At 47.4% G+C, this 19,744-nt stretch overlaps 1 protein-coding gene across 2 annotated transcripts in view; it reads right to left on the bottom strand.

Moving 5' to 3' along the window:
- LOC105495762 (transforming growth factor beta 3) overlaps positions 1-18,029 on the bottom strand; it is a 36,176-nt gene extending 18,147 nt beyond the window's left edge. Inside the window, exons 1-2 of one of the 2 annotated variants that reach the window (XM_011765483.3) lie at positions 17,838-18,029; positions 16,355-17,584 (exon numbers count right to left, since the gene is read on the bottom strand). In XM_011765483.3, the coding sequence (XP_011763785.1) occupies positions 16,355-16,706 (352 nt within the window). In that variant the 5' untranslated portion in view covers positions 16,707-17,584; positions 17,838-18,029. Of the gene's footprint in view, positions 1-16,354; positions 17,774-17,837 lie in introns of those variants that run through there. The other variant, XM_011765484.3, reaches the window with a different exon arrangement.
- Between the last annotated feature and the right edge of the window lie 1,715 nt (positions 18,030-19,744).

Here is a 19,744-nt window from a genome sequence, read left to right as displayed (position 1 = left end):
CAACAGAGCTAGGTCTTGAAGGAGCTGTTATCGATACGGCTTCAGTTACAATAGCACCTCCTGGCAGGATCGCTCGAGCTCGGGAGGTCCAGGCTGCAGTGAGCCATGATTGTGCCACTGCACTCCAGCCTGGGCAACAGAAGGAGATTATGTTTCAAAATAATAATAATAATAAAGTAAATAAATAACACACCACCAGTGACTAAAAGGGTAAGTCAGTGCAACATGCACCTTGCTGTAAAAAGAAGGGAGACGGGGCAGCGCACAGTGGCTCACACCTGTAGTCCCAGCACTCTGGGAGGCCGAGGTGGGCGGATCACAACGTCAGGAGTTCGAGACCAGCCTGACCAACATGGTGAAACCCCGTCTCTACTAAAAATATGAAAATTAGCCAGGTGTGGTGGTGCGCGCCTGTAATCCCAGCTACTCAGGAGGCTGAGGCAGGAAAATCGCTTGAACCGAGGAGGCGGAGGTTGCAATGAGCTGAGATTGCACCACTGTACTCCAACCTGGGTGACAGAGGGAGACTCTGTCTCAAAAAAAAAAGAAGGGAGATGGAAAATGGCACTTGCTGGTGAGGACAGTCACGGTGGGTCAAGGCAGTGGGAAGCCAGGGGATGGAGAAAGTTATGAGCTAGGAGAGTTCTCAGGACACCCTAGTGGCCGTCCTCTTTGGTTTCTTCCAGCCTATCAATCATAATCTGCTCCCCAAGATGAACTCCTCCTGAGGAGAATTTTAAGGTTTCAAAAAAGAGGTGGGAAAGGTCATTGTCTATTACCGGGATGTATAGATTTCCAATGAGTTAGAAGGTACATTAGGAGTCATGTAGTGCAACCCTCTTCAGAGGAAGAAATGGCTGTCCAGAGGGTCTCGGCCAGAGTCACTCAGAAGTTAGCTGACATAAGCAATTTGACGCTAGCAAGCAAAGCCTGGACATAATTGCTAGTGATTAAAAAAGAATTGGCACCAGGGCAACATGGTGAAACCCCGTCTCTACTAAAAAATATAAAAATTAGCCAGGCATGATGGTGCATGCTTGTAATCCTAGCTACTCAGGAGGCTGAGGCAGGAGAATCGCTTGAACCTGGGATGTCGAGGTTGCAGTGAGCTGAGATTGCGTCACTGCACTCCAGCCTGGGCGACAGAGTGAGACTCCGTCTCAAAAAAAAGAAGAAGAAGAATTGGCGGCCAGGCATGGTGGCTCATGCCTGTAATCCCAGCCAGCACCTTGGGAGGCTGAGGTGGGTGGATTGCTTGAGCTCAGGTGTTCGAGACCAGCCTGGCCAACATGGTGAAACCCCATCTTTATAAAAAATACAAAAATTAGCTGGGCGTGTTGCAACATGTCCGTTATTTCAGCTACTTGGGAGGCTGAGGTGGGAGGATCACTTGAGCCCAGGAGTTCAAGATCAGCTTAGACAACATAGGGAGGACCTATCCCTGTTATTTAAAATTAAAAATTTTAAAGGCTGGGAACAGTGGCTCATGCCTGTAATCCCAGCACTTTGGGAGGCCGAGGCAGGTGGATCACTGGAGGTCAGGAGTTCGAGAGCAACCTGGTCAACATGGTGAAACTCTGACTCTACTCCAAATACAAAAATTAGCAGGGCATGGTGGTGGGCACCTGTAACCCCAGCTACTCGGGAGGCTGAGGCACGAGAATTGCTTGAACCCAGAAGGCAGAAGGTACAGTGAGCCAAGATTGCACCAGTGCATTTCAGTCTGGGTGACAGAGTGAGACTCTGTCAAAAAAATTAAAATTAATTTAAAAAAAGAATTGCCTGGGAGATCAAAGAAAATGTAAATACAATCTTCTTGACAATAAAATTCACTGAATATTGATGCTTTAAGTAATCTGTGGAATGAATCATAGTGTAAATAAATAAGCAAAATGTAATAGCACCATCTTATGTTTTCTCGAGTTTTTATTACTTCATGTGACCTTCTAACAACCCTTGAGAAGGAAAACATGTAAAATTTATCACTTGACAAATGAGAAAAATGAACCTCAAAAAGTTAAATGGCTTTCCCAAGGTCACATAACTAGAAGGTGGCGGAGGTGGGGTTTGAACTCAGGTCTTCTGAACACACCTCATTTATTGAAGCAGAGATTCTGGAAGCTAGGAGGGATCTGGGCGATCATCTGGTGAAGATGGTTTCATCAACAAAATATGGCAAGATTCCACTAAATGGGCCTAGAATGTCAACCTACGCCTCAGACAATGACCCACTGCAAACCAGTTTGTGGTTTTTAAGCCACGCCTCCGCAGAACACTAGCATTACTGAGAGCTGGACTAGGGGGTCCCACTATTACAAATTAAATCTTGAGCAACTTTTTCCATTGCACAGGAAAATGTGTATTGGTGAATGCCATTTTCTCTATCTTGTTTTACGGGGTAAAACATAAGCAAAGAATATTCACGTAGAGTATGCATGGAAAAACCAGGAAATAGCTGGCCATGTTTAGTTAACTGCCTTTTAAAATGTGTTCAGACACCTGGGCTGCTACGCGTGCCTTTGCTTGTATATATCATTTTTTGCTGGTTCCAGAGAAGGGACTATATTTATCAGTGTGGTTGTACTTCTCTACCCTGGCTGCACGTTAGAATCACCTGGAAAGCTTTAAAAACAAACGATGCCTGGACCCATTCCCCAGCAGTTCTGACTACACTGGAGTGAGGGGGGTCCACGGCATATTTTTTTAAGATCTCCAGATGATTCCAGTGTGCAGCCAGGGTTGAGAACCACAGACTATAATGTGCTGCAAAGGGCACCATGCTTCCAGATGTTCTGGAAGTTTGAGAAACCACTGCTTTAATGGTGTGTGTGAGCTTTCTATTGATTAACCTTTAAATAAATTAGACATGTTGCTTCGCTGATGGAACACCTTTAAAAATTTTTAGTTAGAAGCCCATAAACATTTTAAGCCCATGTTAAAAATTGGAATACTTCACAGAAAGATCCAGATTTTCTTCTCTTCTGGGACATGGGAAGAACTAATCAAGTTGGACCCACAGTCCTCAATGCAAGACCCAGCAAGAGCTGAGGCTGGCTGCTGCTGCTTTGGCTGGGCACGTGGGCTCCAGGTCCCCTCCCTCTCCCTCTCACACACCTTACTTTCTTCCTGACCCCAAGACCAAGTGTCCTGGTGCAGTTTATCACGATGCCGTGGCTTTTCTTCCAGATCATTTGCATTTCCTGCCGGGTTTCTGTAGGCACTTGTGTTCGCCATCCCTCTAAGAAAAGGTTTTGCCCTAGTTCCCTGAGTCTTAAGCTTCAATGTGCTTAAGAATCCATAAGGAGCTTGTCAAAAACACAGATTCCCCAAGACTCCACCCCTCAAGATTCTGATTCTGTAAGGGTGGGTGGGACCAGGGAATCTACATTTACCTCCAGCTTCCTCTGGACCACACTTGGAGAAGTGCTGACCCCTACTGTGCAGAGGGCATTGGTCCTTGGGGCAAATGATTTTCAGAATAATTCTCAGAATAAACAAAATCTACACTTAGCAGCCAGAGAAGAAAGACTAAAATATCAAGTTTTCTCTTTGTTGAGAAACTCCGGATTTGCCGGTTGTCTTAGCGCTGCCCTTGGACACAGATAATTACAAGCCAGAAGATAAAACGACACCTACATTGGTGATATCTTTGTAAGAGGGATGGCAACATAAGTAAAAAAGCTGTGTCCTTTCCCATCACGTGGGGTCGGAGAAACTCTCTACTCCCTCCCCACAGTAAAATCCTGGAGAATTAGAAAACGGATTACAGAGTCTTGCCCATACTCCCCAGTAGAGGCTCTGCTGATTCATCCCAGATGGAATTATAAAATTCTTTCAGCTGAAAAGGAGTTTGGAAATCATCTCTGACTTTACAGCTGGGGAAACTGAGGCTCAGAGAGGTCTCTTTTATGTAGCTGCAGTTGCTTAACCTGCTTGAGACTCTTCTTTAAATAAAGAAAACTCTTTCATTAAATTAGGGAGAACATTTGTGGCATTTCTCCTGGGCAAAAAAAAAAAAAAAAAAATTGCAGAGCTAAGAAAGAACAAATCTGGTTATCTTTATGCAATCTGCCACCTGGGTTACTAAGATAGTAACTCCTGACCTCTCCTGTTTGGTCCAACATGTGATTCATTTATGTTACAAATCAAAGTTCTACTGAACCCTAAAGGGGATTAGGTGGTTCTGCAGGTAAGCTTAAGGTCGAACTAAGATTCTGTCTTGGATAACCAGCTATCACCAGGCTCGGTAGGCTTGTCACCTCTACCCGAAAATCTTCCCACTATTTTGCTACATAGACGGGTGCGCTCTTTTAGCTGTTTTCGGGTAGCTCGTCTGGTTTCGGGGAATTTAGCTTGTAGTTCTCTTTGTAAAATTGTTTCTAGCTAATCCATTATGCGAAAGGTACAGGGGTCAGTCCTTGCTGTTTTGTGCTTGGGTGGTTTTCTATCTTTCCCTTACGGTACTGTGTCTATAGCGCCAGATTAAAATTTCTATCGCCCATACTTTGTGTAGGTAAATGGTTTAGTGTGTGTATTGACTTGTTATTAGTGTTGATTATGCTTGGGGCTAGTTTTGGCTCAAGGCAATCAAGTGGTATTGAGGTCTCCTGGGTGTAAGCCAGGTGCTTTATATTAAGCTATGCCTTGGTTTGTCCAAGTGCATCTTCCAATACACTTACCATGTTACGACTTATCCCCTCTATATAAATATTAGGGCGTTTAGTTAAAGTGTTCCTTAAGTATATTTGAGGGGAGTGACGGGCGGTGTGTACGCGCTTTATGGCCTAGTTCAATTAAGCACTCTATTCTTAATTTACTGCTAAATCCTCCTTGGACTCCCAGGTTTCATAGGAGTTTTCGTGGGGTTTTCTGATATAGAAAATGTAGCCCATTTTTACCCTCTCATGGGCTACACCTTGACCTAACGTTTTTGCGGCGGCAGGGCGTTTGTGCTCACTTTGTAACCTTTATCAGGGTTTGCTGAAGATGGCGGTATATAGGCTAAGCAAGGGAGGGTGAGGTGGATCGGGGTTTATCGATTATGGAACAGGCTCCTCTAGGGGGATGTAAAGCACCGTCAAGTCCTTTGAGTTTTAAGCTGTTGCTTGTAGTATTCTGGCGAGTAGTTTTGTTGTTTAACTACTGAGGTTTAGGGCCAAGCATAGTGGGGTGTCTAATCCCAGTTTGGGTCTTGGCTATTGTGTGTTCAGAAGTTTTAAAGCCACTTTCGTAGTTTATTTTACATCAGCTAGGGTTTTACAGTTTAGATGGAGTTTAGCTTTATTGTGTCAGATCTTAAACACCCTCTACGCCGATCCCTATTAGCTAGGGTCAATCGTGTGACCGCGGTGGCTGGCACGAAATTGACCAACCCTAAATATAGCATAGCTTAGTTAAACTTTCGTTCATTGCTAAATATTTGTCACTGCTGTTTCCCGTGGGGGTGTGGCTAGGCAAAGCGTTTTGAGCTGCGTGTGCGTGCTTGATGCTTGCTCCTCTTGGTCATGATGGTTTGTAGGGCGTCTTCACTGGAGCGGGGATGCTTGCATGTGTAATCTTGCTAAAAGCCAATAGAAAGGCCAGGACCAAGCCTATTTGTCTATGGGGTGTGCAAACCCATCTAGGCATTTTCAGTGTCTTGCTTTGGGTGGGTTTAAGCTACATAAACGGAGGTGTTGTTGCAATTGTGAGGTAACTTCTTTCGGGTTGTGCGGAGGGAGTTTGTTGAGGGTGGGCGTTAAGAGTGTTTAGTGAAGTAAATATTTGTTAGTTGAGGGGGTGGCAGTTGGAGTTGTGCACACCTAAAAGATGAAAATGTAAGCTCCGATTGGATATATTAAGACTTTTGTTTTTGGGGTTTGGCAAGAGTGGGTTTTGGATGAAGATCGGAGATGGGGGTGGGGGGGTTTGATGAGATATTGTTGCGGTTTATAGTGTGGTGAGGGCGGTGCTGCCGAGATGATTATTGGTATGTCCTACAAGCATGGATTAAATAACACCCTGTTAAGGTTTGCGTGGAGCTAGAATATTGAACGTAGGTGCGATCAATAACTGCATGTACTAGGGATCAAAGACAGGCGCATACAGGACGGGATGTGGTGGGAGTCAGCATTCTGCAATGGGGTTGCGTGCAGACCAGAGATAAAAGATACCAAATGCATGGAAAGCTCCAGTGACTGGTTAATAGGGTGATAGACCCGTGATCCATCGAGATGTCTTATTTAAGGGGAACGTGTGGGCGATCTTGGTTGTTATGGCCCTGAGGTAAGAACCAGATGCCGGATACAGCTCAAGTATAGCTACCCCCACGAGTTATGGGCCCGGAGCGAGGAGAGTAGTACTCTTGTGCGGGATGTTGATTTCACGGAGGATGGTGAACAAGGGATTCCTAAGTGAGGGGGGGCATCCGTGGTGAGGAGGATTATTTAATAGGTATGTACTATGTACGATGAACGACTTAATGTACTATGGACGATTAACATAGTCTGGTGTAGTTGACATTCGTAGGGAGTGACGGGTTGAATTTGGGTGAATCATGTCATGTACTACTGTTAGAGTTTTCACGGGGGTCCTTGCTTGTAAGCATGTCTTTCAAGGATGTTAGGTTGATATGTAATGATATGTGTTATGTACAGTCAAGCATATATAGTACTATATAATATACATGGTGACTAGCAGTAATGCACGAATTACATAGTAGTATTATGAGTGAGTTAGTACTGAACTGTGCTGTAGGGGTCATACAACATAAAAGTGCAGGAAGTAGTTTAAGTTAGAATGCCAGCTTTGGGTGTTGGCGGTGGAGCTAGGTGCTTTCTTTCTGATTGCCCTAGGAAGAATGTTTCATTTCTGGTTTACAAGGCCAGTGTATTGATTTATACTACGAGGGCAGGCTCATTTGAGTAGGTTGTTTTCGATTAGGGAGGCTAGTGGTATTAGGATCAGAATTGTGATGAAGTATATTACGGATGCTGCTTGGCCGATGGTGATAAGGGGTTGGGTTATTGGTTCGCTTCCAACTCAGGTGAGGGTTAGTAGGATTGTGACTAGGAGTCAGAATAGGGATTGGCTGAGTGGGCGGAATATTATGCTTTGTTGTTTGGATTTGTGAAGTATGGGGATGGCTGCTAAGATAAGGATTGATAGGAAGAGTGCTAGTACGCCCCCTAGTTTATTAGGGATGGATCGTAGGATTGTGTATGCGAATAGGAAGTATCATTCTGGCTTAATATGCGGGGGGGTATTTAGTGGGTCAGCTGGAATGTAGTTATTTGGGTCATTTAGGAGGTTGGGTGAGAATAGTGTTAGTGTTGCTAGGACAAATAGAAGGAGGACCAGACCTAGGATGTCTTTGACTGTGTAGTAAGGGTGAAAGGCGATTTTGTCTGAGTTGGAGGAGATCCCACAGGGATTATTTGATCCTGTTTCGTGTAGGAAAAGTAGGTGTACGGTTGTGAGGGCGACGATGATGAATGGTAGGATAAAGTGTAGGGTGAAGAATCGTGTGAGGGTGGGGTTACCGATGGCGTACCCACCTCAGATTCATTGAACGATATCGGTTCCGATATACGGGGTTGCTGATAATAAGTTTGTGATTACTGTTGCCCCTCAGAATGATATTTGGCCCCACGGGAGAACATAGCCTATGAAAGCCGTTGTCATGGTTATGAGTAGGAGTATAATTCCAATGTTTCAGGTTTCTAGGAGAAGATACGAACCATAGTAGAGGCCTCGGCCTACGTGTAAGAAAAGGCAGATGAAGAGTATAGAGGCACCGTTGGCGTGGAGGTAGCGGGTGATCCAGCCGTAGTTCACGTCTCGGGTAATGTGTGCGATTGAGGAGAAAGCAGAGGAGGTGTCTGGTGAGTAGTGTATTGCTAAGAATAAGCCTGTAATGATTTGTAGAACTAGGCAGGCTGCAAGAAGTGAGCCGAAGTTTCATCATATGGAGAGATTAGAGGGGGTGGGTAAATCAATGAAGGAGCGGTTAATTATTTTTATGATTGGGTTAGATTTGCGTATTGGAGTCATTAGTGCTTTTATAGTTGAAGTACAACGATGGTTTTTCATATCATTAGTTATGGTTGGAGTCCATATGAGAGCGATGGCGTATATTCTGTTTACATTGAGTGTACTATTAGTTATGGGGTTTGTGGGTTTTTCTTCTAAACCTTCCCCTATTTATGGGGGTCTGGCGTTGATTGTTAGTGGTGTGGTTGGTTGTGTGATTGTTTTGAATTGTGGGGGGGCTTATATGGGTTTGATAATGTTTTTGGTCTATCTGGGGGGTATGATAGTTGTTTTTGGTTATACTACAGCAATAGCTATTGAAGAGTATCCTGAGACATGAGGTTCGGGGTTTGAGGTTTTAGGGGGTCTTTTAGTAGGGTTAATGATGGAGGTGATGTTGATTTTATGGGTTTTGAGCTTGGACGAGACAGTGGTGGTGGTAGTTAGTTTTAGTGATACTGGTGATTGGGTGGTTTTTGAGGGGGAGGGGTCGGAACTTATTCGAGGTGATTCTATTGGTGCGGGTGCTTTGTATGACTATGGGCGTTGATTAGTGGTGGTTGCTGGTTGAACATTGTTTGTTGGTGTATACGTTGTGATTGAGATTGTCCGGGGTAATAGATTATATTATTAGGAATAGGGTTAGGGTAAGAGGGATGAGGAATGAGAGGGAATAGAGTTTGATTATGCCTTTTTGAGGGCTTACGGCTATGGAGGTGGTGATGTGTGTTTGTGAGATTATTTTAGGCATGGACTTTTCTAATCATGTCAAGTCTAGTAGGAGGAGGGCTAAGTTTTGGCTTATAAGTAGATTTTGATAGGGGATTATGCGGTGGATTGTGGTGGGAAAATATCCTAGTATGTTGGAGAATTTGAATGTTTGTGATGGGTTTTTTATTTTTAGTTTGTTTGTTATTAGAGTGAGGTCTAGGGCTGCTAGGAAGCCTAGAGCGGTTGCGTATAGAGCCGAGAGTTTTAAGTAGAGGGGTATTGTTGGTTGGAGGGGTGAGGTGGGAGGGATGCTATTGGTGATAAGAAATCCTGTGATTATGCTGCCTATTGTGAGGCGTTTAATTGGGTTTAGTAGAGCGGGGTTGTTTTCATTAATGTTTGTTAGGGCTGGGAAGCGTGGTTGTCCCGTTAGGGTGAGGAGAATAGTTCGAGTGGTATATGCGCTTGTTAGGGAGGTGGCGATAATAGTGATGAATAGGGCTCAGGCGTTGGTGTATGATGTGTTTGTGGCTTCGATAATGAGGTCTTTGGAATAGAAGCCTGTAAGGAAAGGTATTCCTGTGAGTGCCAGGCTGCCGACGGTTAGGGAAGTTGAGGTGAGGGGTATTGTTTTAAATAGGCCTCCTATTTTTCGAATGTCTTGTTCGTTGTTTAAGTTGTGGATAATGGATCCGGAGCATATAAAAAGTATGGCTTTAAAGAAGGCATGAGTGCAGATGTGTAGGAATGCCAAGTATGGTTGGTTAATGCCAATGGTGACTATTATTAGGCCTAGTTGGCTTGAGGTGGAGAAGGCTACGATTTTTTTAATGTCGTTTTGTGCGAGAGCGCAGATGGCTATAAACAGGGTGGTGATAGCCCCTAGGCATAGTGTGAGATTTTGAATTGATACATTGGTTTCTATCAAAGGATGGAGGCGGATGAGTAGGAATACTCCGGCGACGACTATGGTGCTAGAGTGAAGTAGAGCTGAGACTGGAGTTGGGCCTTCTATAGCAGAGGGTAGTCAGGGGTGGAGGCCAAGTTGGGCTGATTTTCCTGCTGCTGCTAGGAGGAGGCCTATTAGTGGAAGGGAACTTGGGTTGGAGTTTAGGGCTAGCATTTGTTGAAAGTCTCATGAGTTGTAATGCAGGAGGAATCATGCTATGGCTAGGATGAGGCCAATGTCGCCGATGCGATTATATAAGATTGCTTGGATGGCCGCTGTGTTGGCATCTGTTCGAGCGTGTCATCAGCTAATTAAGAGGAATGATATAATTCCTACGCCTTCTCAGCCGATAAAGAACTGGAAGAGGTTGTTGGCGGTGACTAGGATTAGTATGGTAGTGAGGAAAATAAGGAGGTATTTGAAGAATTGGTCGATGTTTGGGTCTGAGCTTATGTACCATAGCGAGAATTCTATAATGGATCAGGTAATAAATAGTGCAATTGGAATAAATATTATGGAGAAGTAGTCTAGTTTAAAGCTTAGTGTCAGGTTTAATGTTTGAGTTATTATTCAATGTCAGCTTCAAATGGTTGTTTCTTGGTTTAGGCAGATGAATAGAGTTGTTGAGGTAAGGCTGGTGATAAAGGCATATATTACAGTTGTCTTTACGTAGTTTGGGTATGGGTGTTTTTTGTTAGGATTGATGAGGGAGGCAAAAATTGGGAGAGTCAGGGAGATAAGGGTTGTTATTATGATAGGGGTGTACATGATTATTACTTTTATTTGGAGTTGCACCAATGTTTTTGACTCCTAAGGTCAATGGATAGCTGTTATCCTTTAAAAGTTGAGAAAACCGTAGTTTTAAGTACGGGGATGTGGGTTAGCAGTCCTTGCGAGTTTTCTCGGTAAATAAGAGGTGGTAGGCCTCTATGGTTAGATCCACAATCTAATGTTTTAGTTAAACTATATTTACAGGAAGTAAACCCTAGAATGATATTGGGGTTGAAGGATAGAAGGACGATTGGAGCGAGGTGTATGAATATTAGTGTGTTTTCTCGTGTGAAGGGGGGTTTTATGTTAATTATATGGTGTGTAAGTGTTCCTCGTTGTATTGTGACGAATATGTGGAGAGAGTAGAGGGCTGTGATTAGTATGTTAAGTCCTATTAGTACAATAGTGATATGGGATCAGGAAAATGAGGTTGTGATTACGAAGAGTTCGCCCAGTAGGTTGATAGTAGGGGGTAGGGCAAGATTGGTAAGGCTTGCTGTGAATCATCAGAAGGTTATCAGTGGAAGTAGGATTTGAAGTCCTCGGGATAGAAGTATAATGCGGCTGTGAGTGCGTTCATAGTTTGAATTAGCTAAGCAGAAATACATAGAAGAGGTAAGTCCGTGGGCGATTATAAGGATGGTTGCGCCAGAGAAGCTTCAGGGGGTTTGGATAAGAGAGGCTGCAATTACAAGAGCTATGTGGCTTACAGAGGAGTACGCGATGAGTGACTTTAGATCTGTTTGTCGGAGGCATGTTAGGCTTGTTATGATTATGCCTCACAGGGATAGTATGAGGAATGGGTAAGCTATGTATTCTGTTAGGGGGTTGAGGATGGGGGTGAGTCGTATTATGCCATAGCCACCTAGTTTTAGGAGCACTGCGGCGAGGACTATTGATCCTGCAATGGGGGCTTCAACATGAGCTTTGGGAAGCCATAGGTGTAAGCCATATAGGGGCATTTTTGTCATGAAGGCTATTATGCATGCCAGTCAGGTAAAGCTGTGGGATCAGGTGGTTGTTAGTTTTTGGTTTGTAAGTGTTAATAGTGTGATATTTAATGAGCCTGTGTTGTTATAGGTGTAGCTTAGTATGATGAGTAGGGGTAGAGAGCCGGTTAGTGTGTAGAATAGAAAATATGTACTTGCGTTAAGACGCTCTGCTTGGTTGCCTCATTTGGTAATGATGATTAGAGTGGGAATAAGAGTGGTTTCAAATAGGATGTAGAATATAATTAGTTCTGTGGCTATGAATGTTAGAATTAGGGTGATTTGTAGAAGAATTGTTATGGAGAGGAAGAGTTTCTTTTGCGAGGGGGGTTTATTACACAGGTGATATTGGCTCGCTATAATTATGAGGGGTAGGAGTCAGACAGTTAATATTAGAAGAGGTGTTGTTAGTGGGTCAGAGGATAGGTGGGTTGAGTGATTGAGGAGGTTGGTGTTGATTTGGTTGAAGAATAGTAGGGGAATGAGGCTAATAGTTAGGCTGTGTATGGTTAAGTTGATTCAGATTGTATTATTTTTGGAAAGTCATGTTGTAGGCAGTAGTATGGTTGTAGGGATGATTATTTTTAGCATTGAAGCAGGTTTAAGTTGTGAATATAGTCTAGTCCGTGTGTATTGGAGATTGAGACTAGTAAGGCAAGACCTACTGCTGCTTCGCAAGCGGCAAATACTAGTAAAATGATTGGTATGATATTGATCAGGGGGGAGTGCGTGTTTAGGGCAATGAGGGTGGTTATAATAAAGAGTGATATTATCATTCCTTCTAGGCAGAGGAGAGAAGCTATTAGATGTGAGCGGTAGATTAGTATGCCTAGAAGAGAAATGGTGAATGCTAGTATAATATTTATATAGGTAGGAATCATTTGGTTAGTATGGCTATCATAATCTAATGAGTCGAAATCATTTGTTTTGTTTAAACTACTTACCAATTCGGTTCAGTCTAACCCCTTTTGAGTTCATTCGTAAGTTAGGCTGAGGATTAGGATAATAATGAAAGCGATGGTTGATTTGATTATTATTGGGAGGTTTGTTGTTTGAATGGCTCATGGTAGGGATAGTAGTAGGGCGATTTCTAGATCAAATAGTAGGAAGGTAATGGCGACCAGGAAAAATTTTATTGAGAATGGGGTACGGGCAGAGTTTGAGGGGTCAAATCCGCATTCGTAGGGACTAGTTTTTTCTGTATAGGGGTTAAGTTGGGGTAACCAGAATATGATAATTATCAGTAGCGAGGTTAATAGGGTGTTGGTTATTAAGGCTAGCACTAGGTTAATTACTCTTTTTTGAATGTTGTCAAAACTGATTGATTGGAAGTCAACTGTACTGGTTATACTAAAAGAGTAGGATCCTCATCAATAGATAGAAATATAAAGGAGCAGTCAGATAACATCTACGAAATGTCAATATCAGGCGGCAGCTTCGAAGCCGAAATGATGGTTTGATGTAAAGTGGTACAGTAGCTGGCGGATGAGGCAAATAAAGAGAAATGTGGATCCAATAATGACGTGGAGTCCGTGGAAGCCCGTGGTAATGAAAAATGTTGAACCGTAAACACCATCGGAGATAGTGAAGGGCGCTTCAAAGTACTCTGAGATTTGTAGCAGGGTGAAGTAGGTGCCTAGTAGGATTGTGATAAATAGGGCTTGGATTATTTGTTTTCGGTTGTTATTTATGAGGCTGTGGTGGGCTCAGGTAATTGTAACTCCGGACGCGAGTAGTACAGAGGTGTTTAGGAGGGGTACTTCCAGGGGGTTTAATGGGGTAATGCCTGTTGGTGGTCAATGGCCACCCAAGCAGGGTGTTGGGGCGAGGCTTGAGTGGTAGAATGCTCAGAAGAAGCCGATAAAGAAGAATACCTCTGAGATAATGAATAGTGTTATTCCGTATCGGAGGCTTTTTTGGACGGGTGTTGTATGGTGGCCTTGGTATGTGCTTTCTCGTACAATGTCACGTCATCATTGGTACAAGGTTAGTGTATTAGTTAGTAGGCCTAGTATTAATAGGGCGGTGGAGTAGAAATGGAATCATATGATTAAGCCTGATGTTATTAGGAAGGCTGATAGGGCTCCTGTCAGTGGTCAGGGGCTAGGTTTAACTATGTGATAAGCATGGGTTTGGTGGGTCATTAGGTGTTGTTGTGTAGGTAGAGGCTGATTAAGAGTGTGAAGACATAGGCTTGGATTAGGGCTACTGCAATTTCCAGGATGGTCAATAGTGTAGCACTTACAACGTGTATTTTACGTATCCATAAGTGCTTAACTATATGTGTCCTGCAGGCAGAATGTCTAGGTTAGGGTCCCCACTCTTTTTGGACAAATTACTTAAGCGATCCAGGTCTCAGTTTCCTTATCCATAAAACAGGGAGATAAGTTTATTTAGGAAAAGGCCTTCCTCTCTGTTCTCACCTTGGTGCCCTTTCTCCTGCACCACTAAAAAGCATTTCCTCTTTCATTTTCCTCTCCAGGGACCTCCATCTCCTTGCCCTGGCTCCTACTGTCACTTTCCTTCGAATGCATGTTCACTGGGTCAGGGAGGTGGCCAGAAGTGAGGAAATATGGAAGAGAACGTGATCTCATGACCTCCCCGCAGAGGACCTGGCATCGAGACCCTGCTGTGCCCCACCACAGACCTGGTGTCACCTCCGTCTGCCCTCATGAGTTAAGGATAGGCTTCCTTCCCCCCACCCCCCGCCCCGACACCTCGCAAGCCCCTGATGATGGCTCTCTGCTCCTGCTTAGCACCTGCCCACTGCCTTCTTTATAATTAGTGTGCCTTGTGTGTCTGCCTCTCTGGGGTGGGCTCAGCACCTGACCAGCTGCAGGGCGGGCCCAGGTCCGTCTGCTCAGCCTCCAAGTCACCTCCAACAGCTGCAGAGTCTGCCTGCTTCCGGTTTGCACCTGTGAGCCTCATAGCATTGCGTGTTGGCTCCTCCCCAGCATCCTGAACAGCATCCTGCTCGCTGTGCCGGGTTGCCCCAGGCCAGACTATTGCTCCATAGCCCCACAGCCACCCCCATCTGCTGCAGGTCTTGGTACTGCAGCCTGGAAGCTGCCCAGCATCTGTGGGGCCCTGCCCGGGATTTTCCCAAGGCCATCTGCGATTTGTGCCTTGAGTCTGCACAAAATCAATGTCCACTTGCACCCGCGTGGCCTTGCCTCCACGTGGCTCATTCATTCTCAGCTCAGGATTCCAGGCTGGTGGGGGGGGTCCTCGTGACTCAGGATCCCTCCTCCCTTGGACTCCTCCTGCTGACCCAGCCCATGAAGGTCTGAGTCCTGCCCTCTTGCCCTGGACTCTCCTCACACCTCTCCTGTCAGCCTCAGATTTTGACCTTCCTCTGATGCTTGTGGTCACTATCTCCTGTGTTGGTGGGTTCCCAGGGAGTTGGAGCCTTGGTTATCCAGCTGCTAGGTGCCTCTGGGAACTGTGGGCCTCTGAGTCAGCCCCACCCAGAGACCCTGGGCAAGGAGCACTAGCTCTGCCTCGGCCTCCAGCCTCCGCCCCCACACGGCAGCCACATCCTAAAGAAAGGCGCTCCAGGCAGCCACAGGAAGCCAGAGCGGGAACCCCTCGCCAGTAACCACAGGCTCCTCTGCCTGGCATGGAGCCGCGATCAGGGCCTTTGCACCTCCAGCCAGAGCTGGTCCACCCATCAGTACCCACTCCTGTTACTTCTCTCCAGCCAGGTTCCTTTCACCCCCTGCTGTGTGTTCTGCTGACCACCCTCCCCTGCCTGCCAGTTCCATCCCACACCCTCCACCCCTCTCCCAGCTGGGCCTGGGCTGAGGTAGTCAGGGCGGCGAGGACACCTGCTGGTAGGAAAAGCAAACAGAGCTGCTCCCTGAGTCTATGGCCCACGAGTGGCTCACATTCCTCTTTCCTGGGCTGTCAGTTTCTCAACATCTGCCAAATTTCTCTCTCTTGTATTGAGGTTTTTAAAATCCCCTTCAGTAAACACAGATGACTTCCACACGTGTACAAACACACACAGACATCTCACCCAGAAGCCGCCCGGTTCCTCCGTGCAGACGGAGCCTCCTGGGACAGCAGGCTCCCAGACATATCCCCCCCACACCGTGCACCCACTGCCACCCCTCCACCCGCTCTCCTGTGACACGCAGACACAAAGGGCGCCAGCCTCCCTACGCATCCAGAGCCAAAACCCGCTCTCCCCGTGCCCACCGGCCTGGAGGGCGCCCATTTTGAGCACATGAGTCTGTCTATGCACAAGACTGCATGTCGTCCTAAAGTACACGGCCCTGGGAACATTCGTGCATACCCTCTCCCCTCCACACACACAGCTCACGTGGGTCTCGTGGGTCACGTGGGTGGGGTAGACCAAAGGGCCCAGGCAGCAAGAGGCTGTCTCTTGCCTGGGCTTCAAAAAGCTTGACAGACATTAATTTGGGGCAGGTACTCTTCTTCCCAATAACTGGAAAAACTGAAACGGAGACGTGTCACAATGAGTTGTGAAAAGCAGGGAGAAGACCAAGGTCTCCACACTGAGAACTGTAAGGGCTCCTGACAGAGCCGGCCTTCCCCTTTATGGCACCCAGATGCTTACAGTTACTGATATGATCGCATGTGCAAGAATACATATGTTTCCCTGGACAGCACAATGTAATTCCAAATTAAAATCAGTCAAGGATGTGATGTGAGTTCAGCAAGCCGCTCAGCTCCAGGGCTCCTGGCCTCCCAGAAGCACCGGCTCTTAACAGAATGGCTCTATGTCCTTCCCCACCCACCTCCCCAGCCCCAACGGAGGAGCATCGCACCTCCTGAGCCTTGGTGCTAGTGAATCCTGGGGCACCCTGCTGTGTGGCCAGCACTAGGCCCCGCTCTGCAGAGCTCCCAGCTCCAGTTCAGACCCTCCAGAGCAGACACCCCAGCGAGAATTTGGACTTACTGTGCTCCGCCAGCCCCTGGATCATGTCGAATTTATGGATTTCTTTGGCATAGTATTCCGACTCGGTGTTTTCCTGGGTGCAGCCTTCCTCCCTCTCCCCATGCATCTCCTCCAGCAGCTCCCGGGTGCTGTTGTAAAGGGCCAGGACCTGATAGGGGACGTGGGTCATCACCGTTGGCTCAGGGGGGCTGGTGAGCCTGAGCTTGCTCAAGATCTGTCCCCTAATGGCTTCCACCCTCTTCTTCTTGATGTGGCCGAAGTCCAAGGTGGTGCAAGTGGACAGAGAGAGGCTGACCGAGGCAAAGTTCAGCAGGGCCAGGACCACCAGAGCCCTTTGCAAGTGCATCTTCATGTGTGAGCTGGGAAGAGAGGCCAGGGGGACGGCGAGGCCTGGAGAGGAAGAGACCCCAGCAGACGTGCAGAAGGAGGGAGGAAAACCAGGCGGCCTCCCCAGATCCCAAAGACTGAGGCTTGGCAAGAAGGTGCATGAACTCACTGCACTGCGAGAGCTTCAGGACTTCCAGGAAGCGCTGGCAACCCTGAGGACGAAGAAGCGGACTGTGTGCCTTGTAGTGCTGGGATTCTTGTCCATGTGTCTAAACAGGTTTTGCTGGGCTCTGACTCCCAGCAGGCCAGGTGGAGGGCAACCAGAGGGCTGGGAGGGGTGGCAAGGCAGCTGGGAGTGGGAAGGGAGCTGGAGTTTTTCCTTAGGTAAAAATAAATAGAGCGGATATCTGATATTGCCAAACGCCGCTTGGCGATGGGGAGAAAGTGGGTATTTTAAAGAAGGAGCAGAAGGACCATGGCTGGGTCCCAAAATCAAAATCCTTGCCTTGCCTTGAAGGAAAATAAGAAAAGAGAATGGAAAAGAAAAGGGGGAAAAAAAAGGTTAAAAAAAAAAAAAAAGTCAGATCACCAGTGAGTAGGTGGGGAGAGGCAGGGCCGCGCAGTTGCTGGCCCAGCTAAAGGTGGGGGCAGTACAGGACACACTTGTCTCTCAGGCACTCCATTCATGCTTTCTCTTTTGTTTACACTTCCTCGGGGGCTTTCTAAATGACTTTGTTCACGCTGCCTCTCGTCTTCATTGGCTGGGGTGTGGGGTTATGTGCATTGGAAGGCAGGGAGGCAGGCCTCTGAGCGCAGCAGCCTCAATCATCCACTCAGACGCCCAGGGTCACCAGCACCTCGGCTTGTCTTCTGCCTCGGCCATTGCTTCTGTCCCCTGCTTCTCTTTAAAAAATAAAAAGGAGAAAAATAAAATAAAATAGAAGCCAGTTCACGGCACGCCTGCTCCGGAAAGCTGTTATTCCTTCTCTCGCACGCCTCTTCCCCTGTCTCTGCCTCTCTCGCTCATTCCCTTGGACTTGACTCTCTGCTTCCCTCCCTTTCTCTCTCTCCCTCTCCCTCTCGCTCCTCTCCCTCTCTCACACACACACATGCACACACACTGCTTTCTCTATTTCTCTCTGCTGAAATTTTATACCTCCCTCCCATGACGTCTCTGGCCTGGGGTGGGGGAGGGAGGGACCAGCGCACGCAGCCTCTTTTGCTGCACGTTGTTAATGTTTTAAACAGGCACAGGAAAAGCCGAGCCCATTTGAAAAATACGTTGCGAGTCCTCTCGTTCGACGTGGTAGCTGAACTTTTTTTCCCCTCTTGGAATCACTCCTGCTACACGTTGGCTGTTTTTCTGGAAAGTTACTCCGATGAGCCCCCTCCCTCCATTTCCCCCAGCCCCAGCGCCCTCTCGCCAGCTGTCAGTCCGCGCCGTCCGCGGCCCGCGTCTACTCTCCCTCCTGGTCCCCCGGTCCCGGGGTCGCCCCCGGGCCAGGCCCGACCCGGGGCAGGGTCCGCAAAGGGCGCGGGACCCGGTAGGGGCGGCCGTGCCAGCCTCGCGGAGGGGACTCCCGGCCTGCGAGCCGGGTCGGAGGGTCAGCGTCCGCTCCGCGGCGATCCTGGCCCGATTCTTCATTGACAAGATCGGAGTCGGGAGGCGGGCAGAAGCCTGGAGATGCTCCAGGGGCAGTGAAAAATGGTGGCGTTTTCCGGAAGATCGAGGGTGCCCTCTGGCGAGGCGAGGCCGCCAGTGAAGGAGCTCGTCGGGAGCCGGGGAGGCTCGGGGCCTGGGGCTGGGGGGCGGGAGAAGGGGCTGCGGTAGAGAGCGAGAAAAACAAGACCCGGGCCCCGAGGAATCGCCTCCCTCCCGGTCCCACGTGCGCACGAGCGCACCTCTCCCTCCCCAGCCGCTGCTCCGGAGCCGCTCTCGCAGAAATGTCATCCAGATGTTCAGCCTCCCTCCCCGCAGAGGGCTCCGCAGGGAGCTGCGCCAGCGAGCGCGAAGTCAGCAGTTGGCCCGAGCCCATTTCCCAGATGGGTGAGGGGAAGTCGGCTCTCTGCTTTCGCTCCTCTTCTCGGCCCGAACCTCTAGGCCTTTTCCCACGAGCAGCCGAGGGAGGGTAGGGCACGTGGCTCCCCGTAACCCGCAACACAGGGCTTGCATCTGAACTGAACTTTCCTGAGAGTGAGTGCCGCTCCCACCCCATCTCACTCCAGCCTTCCTGGACCCTTTCTGAGAGGTCTGACTTCCAGGCCACCAACTGAAGGGGCTGTTCACTGTATCCCAGCACAGCGGTGGGTCACTTTACGGATGAGGATACTGAGCCATGGAGATTTTTTTTTCTTTTTAAGCCCACACTGCTTGTGAGTGCTGGAGGCGATGTTTTACACAGGCTATCTAGTTTGGGTAGGCATTATTTTCATTTGCATAACCAATGAAGAAACCTAGGGGTAGAAACTTCCAAAGTAACTTGCCCAAGGTCACATAGTTATTAGGTGTCAGCTGTTGAGATTTGGACCCAAGACATTGCCAGAGTCTGTGGACTTAATTACTATGCTATACTGCCTCTGAAATTTGACAAAAAGTTTAATGTTTACTATACACCAGGCACTGTTCTAGTCTCCGTGAATAATATCAGTGAACAAAACAAAACTCTTGCCCTCATGGAAATTTTATTTTAGAGGCAGGGGTGGGGCAGTGGAGGAGGCAATAAACTAAATAAATATGTAAATGATGTAGTAAGGTAAAAAGTGCTGGGCCAGGTGCAGTGGCTCACGCCTATAATCCCAGCATTTGGGGAGGCCCATGCGGGAGGACTGCTTGAGCTCAGGAATTCGAGACCAGCCCCAGCAACACTGCGAAACCCAGTCTCTACAAAAAAATAGAAAAATTAGCCCTGCATGTTGGCGCAGGCATCTACTTGGGAGGCTGAGGCAGGAGAATCACTTGAGCCAGGGAAGCAGAGTTTGCAGGGGGCCAAGATTGCACCACTGCACTCCAGCCTGGGCGACAGAGCAAGACCGTGTCTCAAACAAACAAATAAACAAACAAAC

The sequence above is a fragment of the Macaca nemestrina genome, chromosome 7 (assembly GCF_043159975.1).
Source record: "Macaca nemestrina isolate mMacNem1 chromosome 7, mMacNem.hap1, whole genome shotgun sequence".
Classification (NCBI taxonomy): Eukaryota; Metazoa; Chordata; class Mammalia; order Primates; family Cercopithecidae; genus Macaca; species Macaca nemestrina.
This window is presented reverse-complemented; position numbering and strand designations above follow the sequence as displayed.